This window comes from Camelus bactrianus, chromosome 1 (assembly GCF_048773025.1).
Source record: "Camelus bactrianus isolate YW-2024 breed Bactrian camel chromosome 1, ASM4877302v1, whole genome shotgun sequence".
Lineage (NCBI taxonomy): Eukaryota > Metazoa > Chordata > Mammalia > Artiodactyla > Camelidae > Camelus > Camelus bactrianus.
In genome coordinates, this window is record NC_133539.1 from 74,106,180 (window position 1) to 74,124,846 (window position 18,667).

Here is an 18,667-nt window from a genome sequence, read left to right on the forward strand (position 1 = left end):
ATCTCTTTTATAACATTTCATTTTTGGTTTGTTACTGGTATATAGAAATACAGTTGGTTTCTGTATATTAAGTATCCAGCAACCAACCTTGCTTAAACTCTTATTAGTTCTAACAATTGATCTGTAGATTCTAATTTCTAGGTATTTCACTGACATTTTTGGCAAATAACAGTTTTGTGTCTTCCTTTTCAATTTTTCTCTTTTGTTTTTCTCGCTTTATTGCCCTTGTTATGTAACCTTCAGTTCACTGCTGAAAAGCAGTGGTGATTGCAGGTACCCTCATCTTGCAGGTGCTTGATCTCAAAGGGAAAGTTTTCATTGTTTTATCGTTAAGTATCAACTTTACCGTGGTGTTTTTTTGAGATACTCTGTATGATATTAAGGGAGCTCCCATGTATTTTCATTATTTGTTAAGAGGTTTTTTTTTTTTTTTTAATTTGCATTCTTTTTTATTGAAGTATGTAGTCAGTTTACAATATTGTGTCAGTTTCTGGAAGAGGTTGTTTTCATTTGTTTAATCAAGAATGAATGTTGACTTACTGTATGCTTTTTTGTACTTATTGTTATGATGTAGTTTCTTCAATCTGTTAATATAATTGAATATATTCATTGCTTTTTCAAAGGTAAAACAAACTTACATTCCTGTAATAAACACAACTGTCTGTCACATATTACATTTTGTATAGGCCTAGATTTTGTTTCCTAATATCTTTATACAATTTTTGTATCTCTGTTTATAATTCTCCTTTCTCTCCTGCCCTTGTCAAGTTTTCAGGTTATGAGGGTTATGTCTACTTTTATAAAATTATTTTTGTGTTCTTATTTTTCTATCCTCTGGACAAGTTTATAAAAGCAGAATTATATCTTTCTTAAACTTTCAAATACCTCACTGGTAAAGCCATTGGGAATCTGGAGTTTTTTGAGGATTTTCAGCTGTTGGTTCAATTTATTTATTGGTTATAGGACAATGCAGATACTATATTTCTTCTTGAGTCTGTTTTAGTAAATTATATTTTTCTCTAGGAAAAATTTTCCATTTCACTTAAATTTTCAAAGTTATTGCCGTAAAGTTTTTCACAATATAATTTTATTATATGTTTAATAGCTATAGTGTTTGTAGCTTTTCATTCTTGATACTGATTATTTGTGACTTTTTTTTTGGATGGCATAAGTCTTGCCAGTAGTTAGTGAATTTTATTTGAAAAAAATAAACTCTTGCTGATTTTTTAAAATTGTGAATTCATTTTTTATTTTACTAACTGCTGCTCTCACGTTTACTATTTTTTCTTCTATTTTTGGGGGGTTTATTTTGATGTTCTTTTTCTGACTTCTTGAGATAGATAATTAATTTACCTTGAAGGCTGAAACAATTTTCTAAGTATTACTTAGCTGTAACCCACACAATTCTCTATAAGGGCCGATAGTAAATATTATAGGTTTTGTGAGCCATATGGCCTCTGTTGCAGCAACTCAACTCTGCCATTGTGGAGTGTAAGCGGCCCTAGGCAATATGCAAATAAATGAGTTGGCTGTGTTCCAGTAAAACTTTATGGACACTGAAGTTAGAACTTCATATATTTTTATGTTTCATGAAATATAAATTTTCTCTTAATTTTTCAACCATTTTACATTAAAAAATGTAAAAGTCATTCTTTGCTCCTACCCTAGTCTGTATAAAAACAAGTAGCAGGTTTAGGATTGTTTGCTGATCTCAGCTTTTTATTGCAAAGTGGTAATATTCCATTGTATGTGTCTGTGCCAATATATATATATACATTTATCTGTTGATGAATATTTGAATTGTTTGTAGTTTCGGGCTGTTGCAGATAAAGCTGCTATGAACATATATATTCTTGGTATGGACACGTGCTTTCTTTTTTTCTTGGGTAGATACCTAGAAATGGAATAGCTGGATCATATGGTAGGTATTCTTTTTGTCTTTCCTGTCTTTCATTGGTTTTACTTTTTTCCCCTTTGTTTGTAGATACACATTTTAATTTTAATTATTTTTTTGTTTATTCTTTTTTTTTTTAGTTTGATGCAGAATTTATTTATTTTTTTTACTGGTTGTTTATTCTTAAATTCAGAAGAAACTCTAATCTCCCTATCTCTCTATGAATACTGAAGATTAAGTCGTTCCTATTATTTTTCCTTCCTAAATGAATTAAGACTTTTAGCATCTTTTACTGCTGCATTTCTTCTCTCCATCCTTCATGTATTGTTGAAATCATTGATTATAGTTTCAGGTTATTATTTATTGTTTTTAATATTATGTCTCTACTTTTAAAAGAACTCCTTTCTTATAACTTGCATTAAACTGTACAGCCCATTGCCAGCAATAATTTCAGCCTACCCACATTTTACATGTTTATTGTTTTAATATTCTTTCATGTATCTTAAAAAAATTTCTTTTTATTAAAGTAGTCAGTTACAATGTGTCAATTTCTGGTGTACAGCACAATGTCCCAGTGTTGCATATACATACATATATTCATTTTCATATTCTTTTCCATTAAAGGTTATTATAAGATATTAAATATAGTTCCCTGTGCTATACAGAAGAAACATTTTTAAAATCTTTTTTTATGTATAGTGGCTAACATTTGCAAATCTCAAACTCCTAAGTTTATCCTTTCCCGCCCCCTTTCCCTGGCAACCACAAGATTGTTTACTATGTCTGAGTTTGTTTTTGTTTTGTAGATGAGTTCATAGTGTCCTTTTTTTTTTTCTCTTTTAGATTCCACATATGAGTGATACTATAGGGTATTTTTCTTTCTCTTTGTGACTTCACTTAGAATGATGATCTCTAGGTCCATCCATATTGCTGCAAATGGCATTATTTTATTCTTTTTTATGGCTGAGTAGTATTCCATTGTAGCAATATACCACAGCTTCTTTATCGAGTCATCTGTCAAGGGACATTTAGATTGCTTCCATGTTTTGGCTATTGTATATAGTGCTGCCTTTCATGTACCTTTTGTCATAATATTTTCTTGGATTCTCATTTCATTTCTCTGGAGTATATTTTGTAATTTTTTTCCCAGGACTGATGTTTTCTGAAATTTTTGAGTCCTTGCATGTTTAAAACATATTTATTCTACCCCATATTTGAATTAGAGTTGAAGTTTGAAACCATTGTTTCATATTCTTCTAGACTAAAGTGTTGTTTATGAGAGGTCTGATTCCAGACTAATTCATCTGATTTTGTAGGGAACCTTGTTTTCTTTCTGGAAGCTTTAGGACAGTGTTTTTATTTGGGAGCATTTTAGAATTTCCATGTATATATCTGGGTGTTTTATACTTTCTCATTTTTCTTTGGTGAGCTCTTTCAGTTATTTCATTCAAGTCTTTCTTCAGCTCAGGAAAATATTTTAATTCTTTAATATTTTTTTCCACACCACTCTCCCCATGTGTTGCTCATTTTTAGTGGGTGTTGGCCTTCTTAGATTTGTCTTCCAGATTTTTAAATTTTTGTCTTGTTTTTATTTTTTATTATTTTTATTTCATTTTTTAAGGTATTCTCTCTCTCCCCATCCCCCTCCTTTCTGTCTTCTCCCCATTCCCTGCCCTTCTCTTTCTCCCTCTCTCTATATCATTGATTCACTCTTTTGACCTGTTGTGTTTCTGACCTGGGCCAGTTCACCCCTCCTGAGGCAACCTGGTGGTCTCCTGCTCCCTGGAGGTCACATATTGAGGCTGAACTTAGTGGGGACTCCTGATCGGCATAGTGCAGGACAGCCCAGAACTCCTGGCCTCAAGCAGTCCTCCTGCCTCAGCCTCCTGAGTCGCTGGGACTGCAGGAGTGCCACCGTGCCTGACATTCTTCACTACTTTTAGATTAAAAAGGGAAGATTATTTGTAAGAACTCTGTTCTTTCATTGGTTCTCTCTTTTCATAGTGGCCCATTCTTGTTTTATGACTATTTTGGGGTGCAATATTCTTTCATCTTTTAGACGATACTAATTAGAATACTCTGAAGGTTCTTTTCTGTCTCATGTATTATCTTTGTTTTTCTTAGGGTCTGTTCTGTTTTGACTCATTTTCTTTTTATTCATGCTGCTGGCTTTTCATAAATGCTGATAGCCTTTGGCTTTCTGTTGTATTTATTAACAAATGCTTAATTAATAACCATGATGATTGGTATAGCTAGCTGATATGGTTTCTTCAACAATTAGGTAGATCTCTTTTTCTAACAGGTCTCTCCCCTAACTGGAAGGGCTGACTCTGCGCTCTAGGGTAGTCTATCTGGAGCATAAGGAGTTTATTTTGGGCGATGAAAACTTTCATTCCTGACTAGAACTGCCTTTTTTTATTAACCTCCACTATTGTGGAGGTCTGGAATTACATCATGTTCTTTTTCACTTTTCTCTCCAGGTTCAATGTGCAACCGTAGGAACTCTGGTAATTTTGGAGATTATCATTGGAACAGAAATAATTCCTGCTAATATTTCTGTGTACTTTGAGGCGCTGAGAGTGGCCCAGATGTTCTGTAGGCAATCCTTTTATTAATTACCTTATTAATACCCTCAAAGATCACTTTTGCTCTTTTTCTTTCTTATTCCTGAGTTTGGATTTTCTCTAGACTTCTTTGGAAAGAAGTGTCCTTTATTTCTATATTAATCTTCAGTGTGTGTATCCATTTTTTCTCCTGTCAATCATATTGTATTTGCTTTCCATTTTTTCATGAATTCATGAAAAAAAAATTGTCTTTCTTGTTCCCAGAGCTGTGGTGAGGTTTTTTTTTTCTTTTAATCGTTTCCATTTTAGGAAGGAGGAGAGTTACGCTTGTGCTTAGTCCACCATCTTAAAGCTGGAAGTCTAACAAACCTTGTTGTTTACAATCACTTAAAAGATGAATAAATACTTTCTGATGAGACAACGATAATACTTAAAAACAAGCAAAGCTGTAACTCTGATACTTAACGTATTTTACCATCAGCTTTATGTAGGAGTAGAAAACTGGTAGGTTGAAGATTTCTTTTGACCATGGTTGGAAGGCTCCCTTTCATGAGGTTGTAGCACACAGATGAGTCGTTCTTTGCATTGCTATGCATATATTAGTGTTATTAGTATTATAATAAAATAAGTTTGAAACAAAAAACATAAATTTACTGTGATAAAAGGGAAAAAGTAACTAGCAAAAACGGTATAGTCTATTTTTGAAAAAAGTATGCTATTTGTTTTTCAGTGTTTTCCCTTTCTTTTTGTTTTCATACTAGCACTGAGTTTCATGAGCGGCTAAGTAAAATTGATAAGCTGAAGAACAGATATGAAATCCTTACTGTTGTTATGCTGCCTCCTGAAGGAGAAGAGGAGAAAACACAGGCCTATTATGTAATAAAGGTAATCTTGATTTATACTTGTGATAAAATGAAGTATCCTTTCTTTCTTAGCTCTTTGTTAGCAACCAAAATGGCAATTTTTTTTTTTGCTGTGAAATTCCAAATTTTATAGCACTCTAGAAGTTACTGAACTTGATTAGGGACAGAAAACATCAGTTGCTAGATGGAGGTACTAAAGCAATATTAGTTTTATACACATCCATTAGGTCAAAGAGAGGTCTGGACCACTGTTGTTTTTTCTTTTTCTTTTTTTGGACTGTCATTTGTGTGATGTTGTTTTCTCTCATTTACTCAAGGGTCGTAACCTCTTTTATTCTAAGACCTGCTGCCACTCTGGCTGTCTAATATATATGCATGTGACAACCTGTTCAACACCTCGGGCTCAGAGCTTTACTTCACTGTCACCCATTTGTATGACCACACCCTAGACTTTATCGTCACCTGGAGCTGCCCCACTCTGACTCTTATACCCCAGTTTACCATTGCTGTGTGTGGCAGATGTCCAGAGAGGAAGGGGGTTGTTCCTTTGCCTTCATATTGGATGGAAGACAAACAGATCTGGTGAATCTGCTCTGATGTTCTGAGAGTTGTCTGCTGTCTCATAGTTATCTTTACCTCATAAACTTAAGGGGCAGTTTAGAAGTGATCAGGAATTGGATGCAGTTTCCTTCCTGACTATTGCTATCTTCATCTTTCCCATGTAGAAAATACCCTGAACAGGTGTGATTTCCTTTACAGAGAGGTCTGGGAAGTTACTCAAAACTACGAAGAAGGAATGGGAATTTTAACTAACTCATTTTTCCTGTATCATGCATGGATAGGAGTGGGAAGGAGGTCCCCAGTTCACACTTTTTGAGGATGGCCCTTGTGGATGTGCCTTCCCTTTGACTTCTACTTAATCTTGCAAGTTTTCTTCTGTAGTCCTTCTTTAAGGATGCCCCAAACACATACTGCACACTCTGCTGCTTTGCCTCAGGAAATTCCACCTAACTCATGTATGAGAAATGAGTCCCAGGTCTCAAACCCTTCTTATAACTCGTCAGTCTGTGGTACTTCGTGCTTCTGCCCAGTATTAACAGGCCTTTCCTCCTCTCAGGTTTTGAAGGTTCCCAAGAGGTGAATGGTAGGTTCGAGTCTGTTAAGCTGGGAAGTAGACAGATGTTGCAGTTCCAGTTAACTTTCTCTACCAACAAGGGATCTGATGAGTTACATAAAAGCACTGGTGTTAGAGTGTCTTTGCCCATGCCTTGGCTCTATCAGTGATTAGGTAGGTGACCTTGAATAAGTTATTTAGCTATTTGAGGCTTTAGTTTTCTCACTTGCAAAATTAGGATAATATTGTTATTTTTGTTGTTAGAAGTGACAAAATATATGTAAAGCCCTTAAAACAGTACCTGGAACAAAAGGAGCCCTCAATAAATGTTAGTTATCATTATTGTTTTTGCTGTCATGGTAATGATGATGATGAAGAATTCACTTCTCAGGAAGACAGGCAAATTTTATGAGGAAGAGTATTCCTTCTGTGCCAGTATCAGGAATATGTGGAATTAATCAAGGTTGTCAGTTGCCCGTCTCAATTTCCTGATGCCTCACTTCACTTTCCATCTTCTCCAGGGTCTACAGCTTGCCACATGGTTATTCGCAATTTTTGTTGTGTGGCATATTTAAATATTTTACTCATACCACTTCACATGTGCCAGTTGTATAAAAATGAAACTTTTTTTATAACTAAACTCAATCTGGTTTACATTGAGAAAAATTATCCATGGCCTGAAAATGGGCAAAAACAATCAGTGCATTTGCAATGATGCCACCTCATGGTGACACTAAACACTTGGCATTTTCTAGTGGGCCTTCCAGGGATTGCCTGATTCTACAGAAGTGCACACCTTTGATTGATTTTCTATTGGCTAACATACTTTACAACTCTGTAGAGGGATAGATATTAATTTAAAAAAATTGAAGTATAGTTGATAAACAATATTGGTTAGTTTTAGGTGTACAACAACATGATTTGGTTATATATATATAACCAAATATATATATTCTGAAATTTTCAGATTCTTTTCCATTATAATTTATAAGATATTGAATACAGTCCCTCTGTATACAGTAAATTCTTATTGTTTATCTATTTTATATACAGCAGTGTATGTCTGTTAATCCTATACTCCTAATTTATCCCTCCTCCACTCTTTCCCCTTTAGTAACTGTAATTTTGTTTTCTATGTCTGTGAGTCTTTTACTGTTTTGTAAACAAGTTCATTTGTATTATTTTTTAGGCTCCACATATAAAGTGATACTGTATATGTCTTTCTCTGTCTGACTTACTTCACTTAGTATGATAATTTCTAGGTCCATCCATGTTGCTGCAATGGCATTATTTTATTCTTTTTTATGGCCATATACATATATATATATGATACATATATCTCACATCTTCTTTATCCATTCATCTGTTGATGGACAGTTAGGTTTCTTCCATGTTTTGGCTATTGTAAATAGTGCTGCTGTGAACATTGGAGTGCATATATCTTTCCAAGTTGTAGTTTTATCTGGATGTATACTCAGGAGTGGGATTACTGGATCATATGGTAACCCTATTTGTAGTTTTTTAAGGAATGTACATACTGTTTTCAATAATGGCTGCACCAATTTACATTCCCACAACAGTGTAGGAGGGTTCCCTTTTCTCCAGACACTCTCCAGAATTTATTATTTGTAGACTTAAATTTTTTTTTAATTTTCAAAATTTTTATTGAATTTTTAAGTGTTAATTTTCATTTACAGTTATTATAAAATATTGGCTATATTCTCTGTATTGTTATTTGTAGACTTTTTGATGATGGCCATTCTGACTGACTGATGTGAGGTGATACCTCATTGTGGTTTTGATTTGCATTTCTCTAATAATTAGCGATGTTGAACGTCTTTTCACATGCCTGCTGGCTTATCTGTATGTCTTCTTTGGAGAAATGTCTATTTAGGTCTTCTGTCCATTTTTTGATTGGTTCGTTGTTTTTTGATATTGAGTTGTTTGAGCTGTTTGTATATTTTGGAAATTAAGCCCTTGTCAGTCACATTGTTTGCAGATATTTTCTCCCATTCTATAGGTTGTCTTTTTGTTTGGTTTATGGTTTCCTTTGCTGTGCAAAAGCTTATAAGTTTGATTAGGTCCCATTTGTTTTATCTTTGCTTTTATTTCTTTTGCCTTGGGAGACTGATGTAAAAAATATTGCTATTATTTATGTCAGAGAATGTTTGCCTATGTTCTCTTCTATGAGTTTAATGGTGTTAGGTCTTATCTTTAAGTCTTTAAACCATTTTGAGTTTATTTTTGTGTATGGTGTGAGGGAGTGTTCTAACTTAATTGATTTACATGCAGCTGTCCAGCTTTCCCAACACCACTTGCTGAAGAGACTATCTTTTCTCCATTGTGTATTCTTGCCTCCTTTGTTGAAGATTAATTGGCCATAGGTGTTTGGGTTTATTTCTGGGCTATTGTGTTCCATTGATCTACATATCTGTATTTTTGTGTCAATACCATGCTGTTTTGATTACTGTAGCTTTGTAGTATAGTCAGTCTGAAGTCTGGGAGGGTTATGCCTCCAGCTTTTTTCCTTTTCCTCAGGATGTTTTGGCAATTCTGGGTCTTTCGTGGGTCCATATAAATTTTAGGATTATTTATTCTAGTTCTGTGAAAAATGTCAAGGGTAATTTGATAGGGATCACATTAAATCTGTAGATTGCTTTGGGTAGTATGGTCATTTTAACACTATTAATTCTTCCAATGCAAGAGCATGGGATATCTTTCCATTTCTTTGAATATCTTCAGTTTCCTTTTTCAGTGTTTTATGGTTCTCAGCATATAAGTCTTTCACCTCCTTGGTTAGGTTTATTCTTAGGTATCTTTTTTTTTTTTTTTTTTGATGTGATTTTAAACTGGATTGTTTCTTTACTTTCCTTTTCTGATATTTCATTGTTAGTTTAAAGAAATGCAACTGATTTCTGTATATTAATCTTGTATCCTGCTACCTTGCTAAATTCACCTATCAGACCTAATAGTTTTTGTATGTAGCCTTTATGGTTTTCTGTGTAGAGTATCATGTCATCTGCATATGATGACAATTTTACCTCTTCCCTTCCAATTTGGATCCTTTTTCTAGCCTGATTGCTGTGGCTAAAACTTCCAATACAATGTTGAATAAAAGTGGTGAGAATGGGCATCCTTGTATTGTTCTGGAATATAGGGGGAAAGCATTCAGCTTTTCACCATTGAATATTATGTTAGCTGTGGGTTTGTCATAAATGGATTTTGTTGAGATATGTTCCCTCTATACCCACTTTGGTGAGCATTTTTATCATGAATGGATGTTGAATTTTATCAAATGCTTTTTCTGCATCTATTGAGATGATCATGTGGTTTTTTTCTTTTCTTTTGTTGATGTGGTGTATCACACTGATTGATCTGCGTATGTTGAACCATCCTTGTGACCCTGGAGTGAATCCAACTTGATCATGGTATATGATCTTATTATATGTTGTTGGTTTTGGTTTGCTAATATTTTGTTGAGGATTTTTGCATCTATATTCATCAAAGGTAGTGCCCTGTAATTATCCTTTTTTTTTTTTTTTTTTTTTTTTTTTATCTTTGTCTGGTTTTGGTATCAGGGTGATGTTGACTTCATAGAATGACTTGGGAGTGTTCCCTCCTCTTCAGTCTTTTGGAAGAGTTTGAAAAGAATAGGTATAAGTTCTTGTAGGTTGGGTAGAATACCCCAGTGAAGCCATCTGGTCTTGGACTTTTGTTTTCAGGGAGTGTATGTATGTATGTATGTATGTATGTACGTATTTATACATAAAGATTCTGTTTCGCTTCTTATGATCAGTCTGTTCAAATGTTCTGTTTCTTCTTGATTCAGTTTTAGCAGGTTGTATGTTTCTAGAAACTTGTCCATTTCTTCTAGGTTGTCCAGTTTATTGGCATAAAATTGTTCATAGTATTTTCTTATGAGTTTTTTTTTTGTATTTCTGCAGTATCAGTTGTTATTGATCCTCTTTCATTTATTTTGTTGCCTTTAGAATCTTTTTTAACTTTTGCCATTTTAATTATATGTCTTGATGTAGGTCTGTTTGGGTTCATCGTGTTTGGGACCCTCTGCTTCCTGTATTTGGATATCTGTTTCCTTCTTTAGGTTTGGGAAGTTTTCAGCCATAATTTCTTAAGATACCTTTTCAGTCCCCTTTTCTCTTTCTTCTCCTTCTCAGATTCCTATTATGTGTAGATTAGCACACCTTATATTGGGATAGATGTTATTTTAGAGAAAATTGATGGTCATGTGTATTATTCTCGTCCATAACAATGCAAATGGATTTGGCCAGTATAAATACAATTGACTTATGCTTGTAGGAAAGATAACCTAAACATTGTTATTTTATTGCCCTAAAAGATATTAGCCAGTTTTGAATCTGTAAATATAAACAAACTTATTTCAGCATTTTTGACTCTGTGTGTGTGTGTGTGTGTGTGTGTGTGTGTGTAAAATCTGTTGCAATTCTCCTTTTGAACTTGTCAAAATTTCATAGTTTACTTCATTAATGAATTGAACAAAATCTTTGACATGTTCATTTTATATTTGTATAAGCATAATTTTTTTTTTAACTTTTTAAAAGTAAGATCTCAGCAGTTTCACTGCTAGGAAAAACTTAAACTTGCCAATTAGAAGCTAACCATCATTTCTGTTTCTGAATGTGGTAGATTCAGGATGTAAATTTAGTCAACCAAGCTCCCTTCCTTTCCTTATATCCTTTACATTCCTCCCAAAGGTAATGTTTCTGTATATATGTATATACATGTATGTGTGTGTGTATATATATATATATATGTGTGTGTGTGTGTATATATATATATATATAATAACTGGGGAAGAGGAATTTAGTCACCGTGCTAACAACTGTTTAATTTATTGCATACTGTATTTCAGAAGTAAGCAAACTATGGGCTCTGGGCTAAATGCTGCACAATGCTGTTTTGTAAATAAGCATTGGAACACACAATACATAAACTCATTCATATACCTATGTCTCTGGCTGCTTTCATGCTACAATAACAATGGTATTAAGTATGAGTAGTTTTTACAGAGACTGAATGGCCCATAAGGCCTACAATACTGTCTCACCCTTTACATACAGTTTGCTGACCCCTTGTACTAGTTTGCTAGGGCTGCTATAACAAAATATCACAAGCTAGGTAGCTTAAACTATAGAAATTTATTGTCTCACAGTTCTAGAGGCTGGAAATCCAAGATGAAAGTGTCACCAGAATTGGTTCTTTCTGAAGGCTGCGAGGGACAGTCTGTTCTATGCTTCTCTCCTAACTTTTGGTGGTTTGCTTGCCATCTTTGGTGTTCCTTAGTTTATGGAAGCAACAGCAACACCATGATCTCTACGTTCATCTTCATGTGGCATAATCCCTTTGTCCCTTCAGGCTTCCCTCAAAGTATGTCCGTGTCTCTGTCCAAATTTCCCATTTTTATAAGACACCAATCATATTGGATTAAGGCCTCCCTAATGACGTCATTGTAACTTAATTACATCTACAAAACCCCTATTTCCAAATAAGATCACATTCTGAGGACCTGGGGGTTGGGACTTCTTAATATTTTTTGTGAGGAAGCAGGTCAACACACAGGCCTCATTTTTGGTCCTGCACTGGCCTCTTGTCTATGTGGCACACATGGTTTTATATTTCCTTTTACCCATTTCCAAGTTCCCTTGTCTTTATAAGGAAATGGTCCAGTTCTGATCACAACTGAATGAAACCATCAAATGGAACTACTAGAAAATTCTTTAAAATGTTGATTTAAAACATGTAAGTAAAAATGTCTTCCAAATATCAGCTTTTCTAATCCAAGATAAAAGGTAAATATTACATAATTTCTGATTTCGAGGCAAATGGGATCATAGAGATTTAGAAATTTAAGGTATATATGGAATTAAATCAGGAATTTGTATAAATGAACAAATTCAACCCCTTCATTTGACAAGTAAACTGAACTTGGAGTAGGGAAGTGTATCATTTAATGTTGTTCAACTCACTCATAGGAAATCCACAACTAAAACCTAGCTGTTTTGATTCATTCTAACTCTTTCTTTCACTATAGTATATTTCAAATGAAATGTTTGCTAATTCTGGACTCAAAGGAATTAGATATAATTTATCTAATAACTTAACTTTTTTTTGCTAAGCTTTTTTTATTATATGCTATTTGCTATAAAAATATGTGTAATATATATCTTGAAGGATAATAAAACAAAGAACAGTGAAAATGTTAAGAATTGTAACATTACCACTAAAACTTTTCCAGTGACCATATTCTGGTTTAAATGTACATACTTGAGACTGAATAAATTAACCAATGAAATTATTAGTTGATTTTGACAAAAAGTGGGTTTTGGCACTTTTAAGTATATATGCATGCTAACCCTGTAAACCCGTAATTGGAGAAGTTCTTTGGAACTATTTTGACACAACTCTAGAAGGCCTAGCCCAGTGACACAGTTAAGCTGGAAAGTCACTGAGTATATCCACTCACTGAGGAATTGGTTTTCAGCAGTTTTTACACTTTATTTTTTCTAGCCATGTTTATCACAATTATCTTTCTCTAATTAAAACTATTTTTAAAATGTGGTAAAATATACTTAAAATTTACTGCTTTAACAACTTTTAAGCATACAGTTCAGTGGTATTAAGTATATTCATATTGTTGTGCAATCAATACCGAAATCCATCTCTAGAACTTTTTTCATCTTTTAAAACAAACTGTACCCATTAAACATTAACTCCCCATTTCTCCCTCCCTGAAACCCGTAGCAACCACCATTCTACTTTGGTTTTTGTAAATTAGACTACATGAGATACTGCACAGAAGTGGAATCATGCAGTATTTTTCCTTTTAAAGATATGGGACACTTCACAAATTTGCATGTCATTCTTGCACAGGCGCCATGCAATCTTCTTTGTATTGTTCATTTTAGTATGTCCGATTGAAGCAAGCACTCTAATTCTACTTAGGGATGTTGAGATCATACTTCTAATAACTACTTCTAACAACACACATAATAACTCTACTTCTAATATACCTGGGTTTGAAATGATAAGTATTTACTTTCCTTGCTCACCTCTTTTACTTCTAAGATTTAAAATGAGAAAGTGTGCTAAGCCTCTTTCAGGCCAGAAACATACATTCTTTTTATTTAATATTTACTTTGAAATCCCCTTCTAGCTAACCTTATTTTTCTTCCCAGTAAAATTTATACCTGCTTAACTTTTTGGTCATTTTTGTTGGAGAGTTTTCACGTAAGCTTTGGTTAGTTACTACATTTCCATCACCATTTTGTATCTATATGCTATATTTGGAAGGCCTTGAGGATTTGTTCTTCTACTCAAATCAAGTACAAGAAATAAGTGCTTGGTGCTGCATGTAAGGTCCCAAGGCAAATTGGTACTGTTGTCAGTTAAGTATTTCTTGCCCTGAAAACAGACATTCTCCCCCATGATAAATACTTTTAATCAATCAGTTCTATTCTGTATTTTACAGGCTGCTCAAGAAAAAGAAGAACTTCAAAGAGAAGGTGACAGTTTGGATGCTAAGATCAACAAAGCTGAAAAAGAAATCTATGCTCTAGGAAACACTTTGCAAGTGCTGAACAGTTGCAACAACAATTACAAACAATCTTTTAGGAAAGTGACTCCATCTAGTATGTAGGAATTATTCAAACTTCTAATTGAATATACATGCAATGAAGCTGTACAGTTATTTATTTAAAAAAGAGGAACACTATGAGACAAGGAAAACAAAAATGTACCATGTTTGAGTCGGAAAAACTGATCACCCCCACCTCCTGTAAAATAAGTGCTAAGGTGTTATTTCCATTATTAGTTCTAGTGATATGACATAACTTCTCTGGGGAATTAATTTCAAATCTGAAGAAAATAGCAGCATATTGGCTGCTCTGTGTTGACAAAATAAGAATAGTTATTTCATGCCCTGTTTTTAACAGTTAGACATAAGGAATTTAACCTTTCATAACAAAAAATGTTAAAGGTTTAATTTATTTAAGACTTTAAGGTTGCTTTCTTCACAGCATGTTAAACATTTAAAGTAAAAATTCCCTAAATTCCAGGTGATGAATATGAGCTAAAAATTCAACTAGAAGAACAAAAAAGAGCTGTTGATGAAAAATACAGATACAAACAAAGACAAATCAGAGAACTACAGGAAGATATCCAGGTAAATTCTATAGAATTTAACGATAAGCCCTTAGTAAAAGTTAACTACTGTTATTATTACTCTATTGTTTTCTTGTACAAAGACAGTTTTTTAGAGAAGTAGATAGTAAGAGATGTCTCATTTAAGTGAGAAAAAAACAAGAGATCAAAATAGTAACTAAATTAGTTAAAATTCCAAGGCTAAGCACAGACTGGATCCGTGACAATTACTTGTTAATTAGTTGATAAATCATAGCTAGCTAATTATGATCTACCCACTAACCTTTTTTAGTGAACTTTTATTTCATTTGAATCCTTAAAGATCACCTTAAAGATTGTTCCTTAAAACAAAAAAGTTTGAAGGATATAAATAATTTAGTAGAAAGTAGTTACTAAAGTACATCACTGAAAGAGAAAACAATGTGCTTCGTAAGCAGGTTCTATATAAAAATTTAGACTTTTTTGGCTAATGAAGTTGAAGGAAAAGGTCTGAATTGGGAATCTGAGAACTGTATACTTTCAACAGTCATTGTTTGAATTGTTTATTTTTCTCTCAATTACCATAAAAATACTTTCCAGTGGAATTATATACAAAACTTAATCCATAAAACCATTATACTTATCAACCAATAGAATGTACATTATATACAAAAATAAATGAAAATTAAATGAATACTTAAGTGGCAATTTATAAGTTATTTGATTCTAACCAATAAGTATGTTAATACTTTATTTTCTGCAGAGCATGGAAAATACTTTAGCAGTTATAGAGCATTTAACAAATAATGTTAAAGAAAAATTATCAGAGAAGCAAGCTTATGTACGTCAACTAAGTAGAGAAACTGAGGAGCAGAAGCCAAAATTAGAGAGAGTAACTAAACAGGTATTTATAACTTTTGAAAACTGACCTGTCATATTTATATTTTTTGGAGTTCCAAATGATGACCCCAAATCCTCCTTCATCCATTAAAAAATATTAAGTTGTGGAAAATAGGTTTATATAATAATTGACTACTATTGACCAACAGTATGCTAAGCTCACCAAGGAAATCCGTCTTTTGAAAGACACAAAAGATGAAACACTGGAAGAACAAGACATTAAACTTCGTGAAGTGAAACAGCTTCACAAGGTCATTGATGAAATGTTAGTTGATATCTCAGAAGAAAATGCTGAAATCGGAATTATCCTTCAAACATACTTTGAACAGGTAATAAGAATACCTTTTAGATAAAAATATTTCTTAAACACTTAATGAAAATAAAAAATTTATGGCATTCATCATAAAGTGAAATCTAATGAGAAATACTCTAAAATGCAGTGGTACTAACGATTGCTATTGAATCTTCTTCCAGAGTGGTTTAGAACTACCTACAGCTAGTACTAAAGGCAGTCGTCACAGCTCTAGATCTCCTTCACAGACTTCACTGTTATCAGCAAGGTAAGTGGAAGGTGAAAAAACCCATCTCCTTCCATACAACTCTCATGGCTTCCAGCCTAAGTGAACCCAGCACCTGCACATTGCCGCAGCTGTGGGACCTGCCAGTGCCAGTGCTCTCCTCTGCATTACCTGCCTTCGTATGTCAGTGTCACATACGCAGGAAACAGCCAGCAGAGCCAGACTCTTTTCTTCTGACTTCTGTCTGGTGTTATCATTTCCATTTTGGTGTAGAGTGCTTTGTGACTCCCAGCTATTTCAGTAGGATAAAGCAGGGTGAAATTTTGGAGGTTACATCTAGCATGGTCAACCCTGAGTAGGGGGAGAATTTATTAAACCATAAATGGGCAACTTGTCTTTACAGACATATAGAATAAGACTTTTATGATTAAAACCCATTGTTAAATCTTACGTAGTCAGACTTTTATGATGCTTTATTTTGCTAAGAAGGAAATTATTCTTTACTTCTGCAGTTTAGTTTTATCCAGAATTCTATAATCAGGTAGACATTTAGTCAACATCCTTGTGCTTTAACAAAATAAAAATTATTAATGATCATTCTAATTTTAAAATTTCCAATCTCCTACATTTACCAAGTTAGAGATGTCACAAAGGGGCTTCCCAAAAGATAGTGTTTAAAAACATAAACACCCCACTTTCTTTGTAAACATGATGAGCAGCCACTTGAACATCCCAGTACTTTCATATAAATATATATATTTTAAAAACTTAGCAGTTAGAATTGTATGGCTAGTTATACTTTTCAAATGGACCCACCACTCTATCCGATCAGTAGGCCCCCTCACTTTCTTCTCGTCAGCTTGAATTACATAACCTATCATTTTAGTCACTCTTGCCGGCACTCAAATTCCCATGCCCGTTTTTGTTTTTATGTTTGATGAATTTTGCCAACTTTTAATACCTAATGATTCTACCTTTAAATTGATTATAATGAAAGCACTTTTCATATAGAAATACATTTGTTGAACTGTTTTTTCTACTAGCTTGAAACCTTGTTACCCTTCTTTTCCTTTTTAAACTAATTTCTTCATATTATTAATGGTCATGCTTTTAAAATTTATTATTAGCATTATTAATAGTATATCTTTTTTGATTCTTTAATTACTTGTGGGATTATGGCATCTTTTGCCATTAATAAGGGGGTTTCTGCTAAAATATAAATTTTGAATTAACTTTTCAGTACTTCTGGTTTTATTCTAGGTCATCTAAAAGTACAAGTACTTCTGCTTCTCAGACTTCGATTAAAGTATTAGAGCTGAACTTCCCAGCCTCTCCACTAACTGGCAGCACTTCTAGACCAACTAGTGCTAGCAGTGGCTCCAGTAATGGTAAAAGCAAAAAAAGCACCAAATAAACATTTTAATCTCTTTTTTGAACAAGTTGTAAATGCAAAAACAAAAATCTCATAATTTTAAAATAGTATATCCCACTCTATGCTTTCGGGTGCCGTACATTGGTATAGAGGCCTACTGAAATAGTGTTAGAGGAATGAAATGACCAGACAAAAGTTTTATCCAGTGGAAAATATAAAACTGTTAAAAATGATTTAAGAGTCATTGTACTATATAGAGTTTATATTATTACTAAAATTCTCTTTTACCCTAGAAGATCTTGAAGTTAGCTTTTATTAAAAGAAACATATTTTCTTTGTGGGAAGAAATTTGTTGTTTCTTCTTTTAGCATAATTTAAAAATTCTTAGCCAAAAAATAGCATTATCTTCCCTCAGCAGGAAAACGATTGGTAGGAAAGAGAACCACTATATAACAATGAGTGCAGCTTAAATTTCTAGAAAGTAGTCTACTCTGATCTTGAAAGAAGTTACACAAAGATTTTGCTCTCAAGATGCAGCCAAGAATGTATTTTTAAGATTTCCCTGATTTAATAAACAACTTCAAGACAGCTAGGTGTGACTTGACTTGCAATAGGAATTTCATAAATTTGCAGTGAAGGTAGACAACCAGATTAAGAATTAGTTATTCTAGTCAATACTTTTATTACATATGCCCAACATTTGGAACTCTTGGAACAGAGTGTGAAGGATGACTATGTTATAAAATTGGTTTTCAAATAGATGTATCAGAATCTATATACTTAAATAAGTACTGTCTCTTTCAATCTTTGGGAAAAAATATTTGTTATGACAGCTGTCATTGCTTAGAACTGTCATTTGCAATTCCTTCTGAAAGGCAGGAGTGGTGTAAACCTGTTTCTCCTGATCATTATTTGAGTATTTTATTATTATTATTTTTAGAAATAGCCAGCAAAAGGCATGGCCAAGTCCAATGAATAAGATGGGTAAAAAGCTGAATTTTTTTGGTAAAACATTGTTCTGATGAGTGAGATTTATTTTATAAGACCTAAGAATTGATTAATCTTATGGTCACTTTGAATGTTCACTAAAGTTCTTATTTTCCACCCTACAGTACTTTGTAAACTACTTGGAAGTTGAAATATTAAACACCGTATTTAACGAATCTATGAAACACTGAAGGGATTATGTCTTACTAGTTCTGTGACCTTGGGAAAGTTACTTCTCTATGCTTTCTTCCTCATTTATAATATAGAGACAGTAAGTTACCTCTATCAAGTTTATTAA

The 18,667-nt window shown here is 33.4% G+C and overlaps 1 protein-coding gene and 1 pseudogene across 4 annotated transcripts in view; one reads left to right on the plus strand and one right to left on the minus strand.

The window, feature by feature from the left end:
• Positions 1-17,585, plus strand: part of CCDC39 (coiled-coil domain 39 molecular ruler complex subunit) — a 138,558-nt gene extending 120,973 nt beyond the window's left edge. For all 4 annotated transcript variants that reach the window (XM_074367355.1, XM_074367364.1, XM_010947829.3 and 1 more), the window contains 7 exons: positions 5,220-5,343; positions 13,943-14,102; positions 14,529-14,635; positions 15,356-15,496; positions 15,642-15,821; positions 15,967-16,052; positions 17,271-17,585. In XM_074367355.1, coding sequence (XP_074223456.1) covers positions 5,220-5,343; positions 13,943-14,102; positions 14,529-14,635; positions 15,356-15,496; positions 15,642-15,821; positions 15,967-16,052; positions 17,271-17,424 — 952 coding nt within the window. In that variant the 3' untranslated portion in view covers positions 17,425-17,585. The remainder of the gene's footprint in view (positions 1-5,219; positions 5,344-13,942; positions 14,103-14,528; positions 14,636-15,355; positions 15,497-15,641; positions 15,822-15,966; positions 16,053-17,270) is intronic.
• LOC123614809 (U6 spliceosomal RNA) lies at positions 13,300-13,399 on the minus strand (annotated as a pseudogene).
• Positions 17,586-18,667: the final 1,082 nt, after the last annotated feature.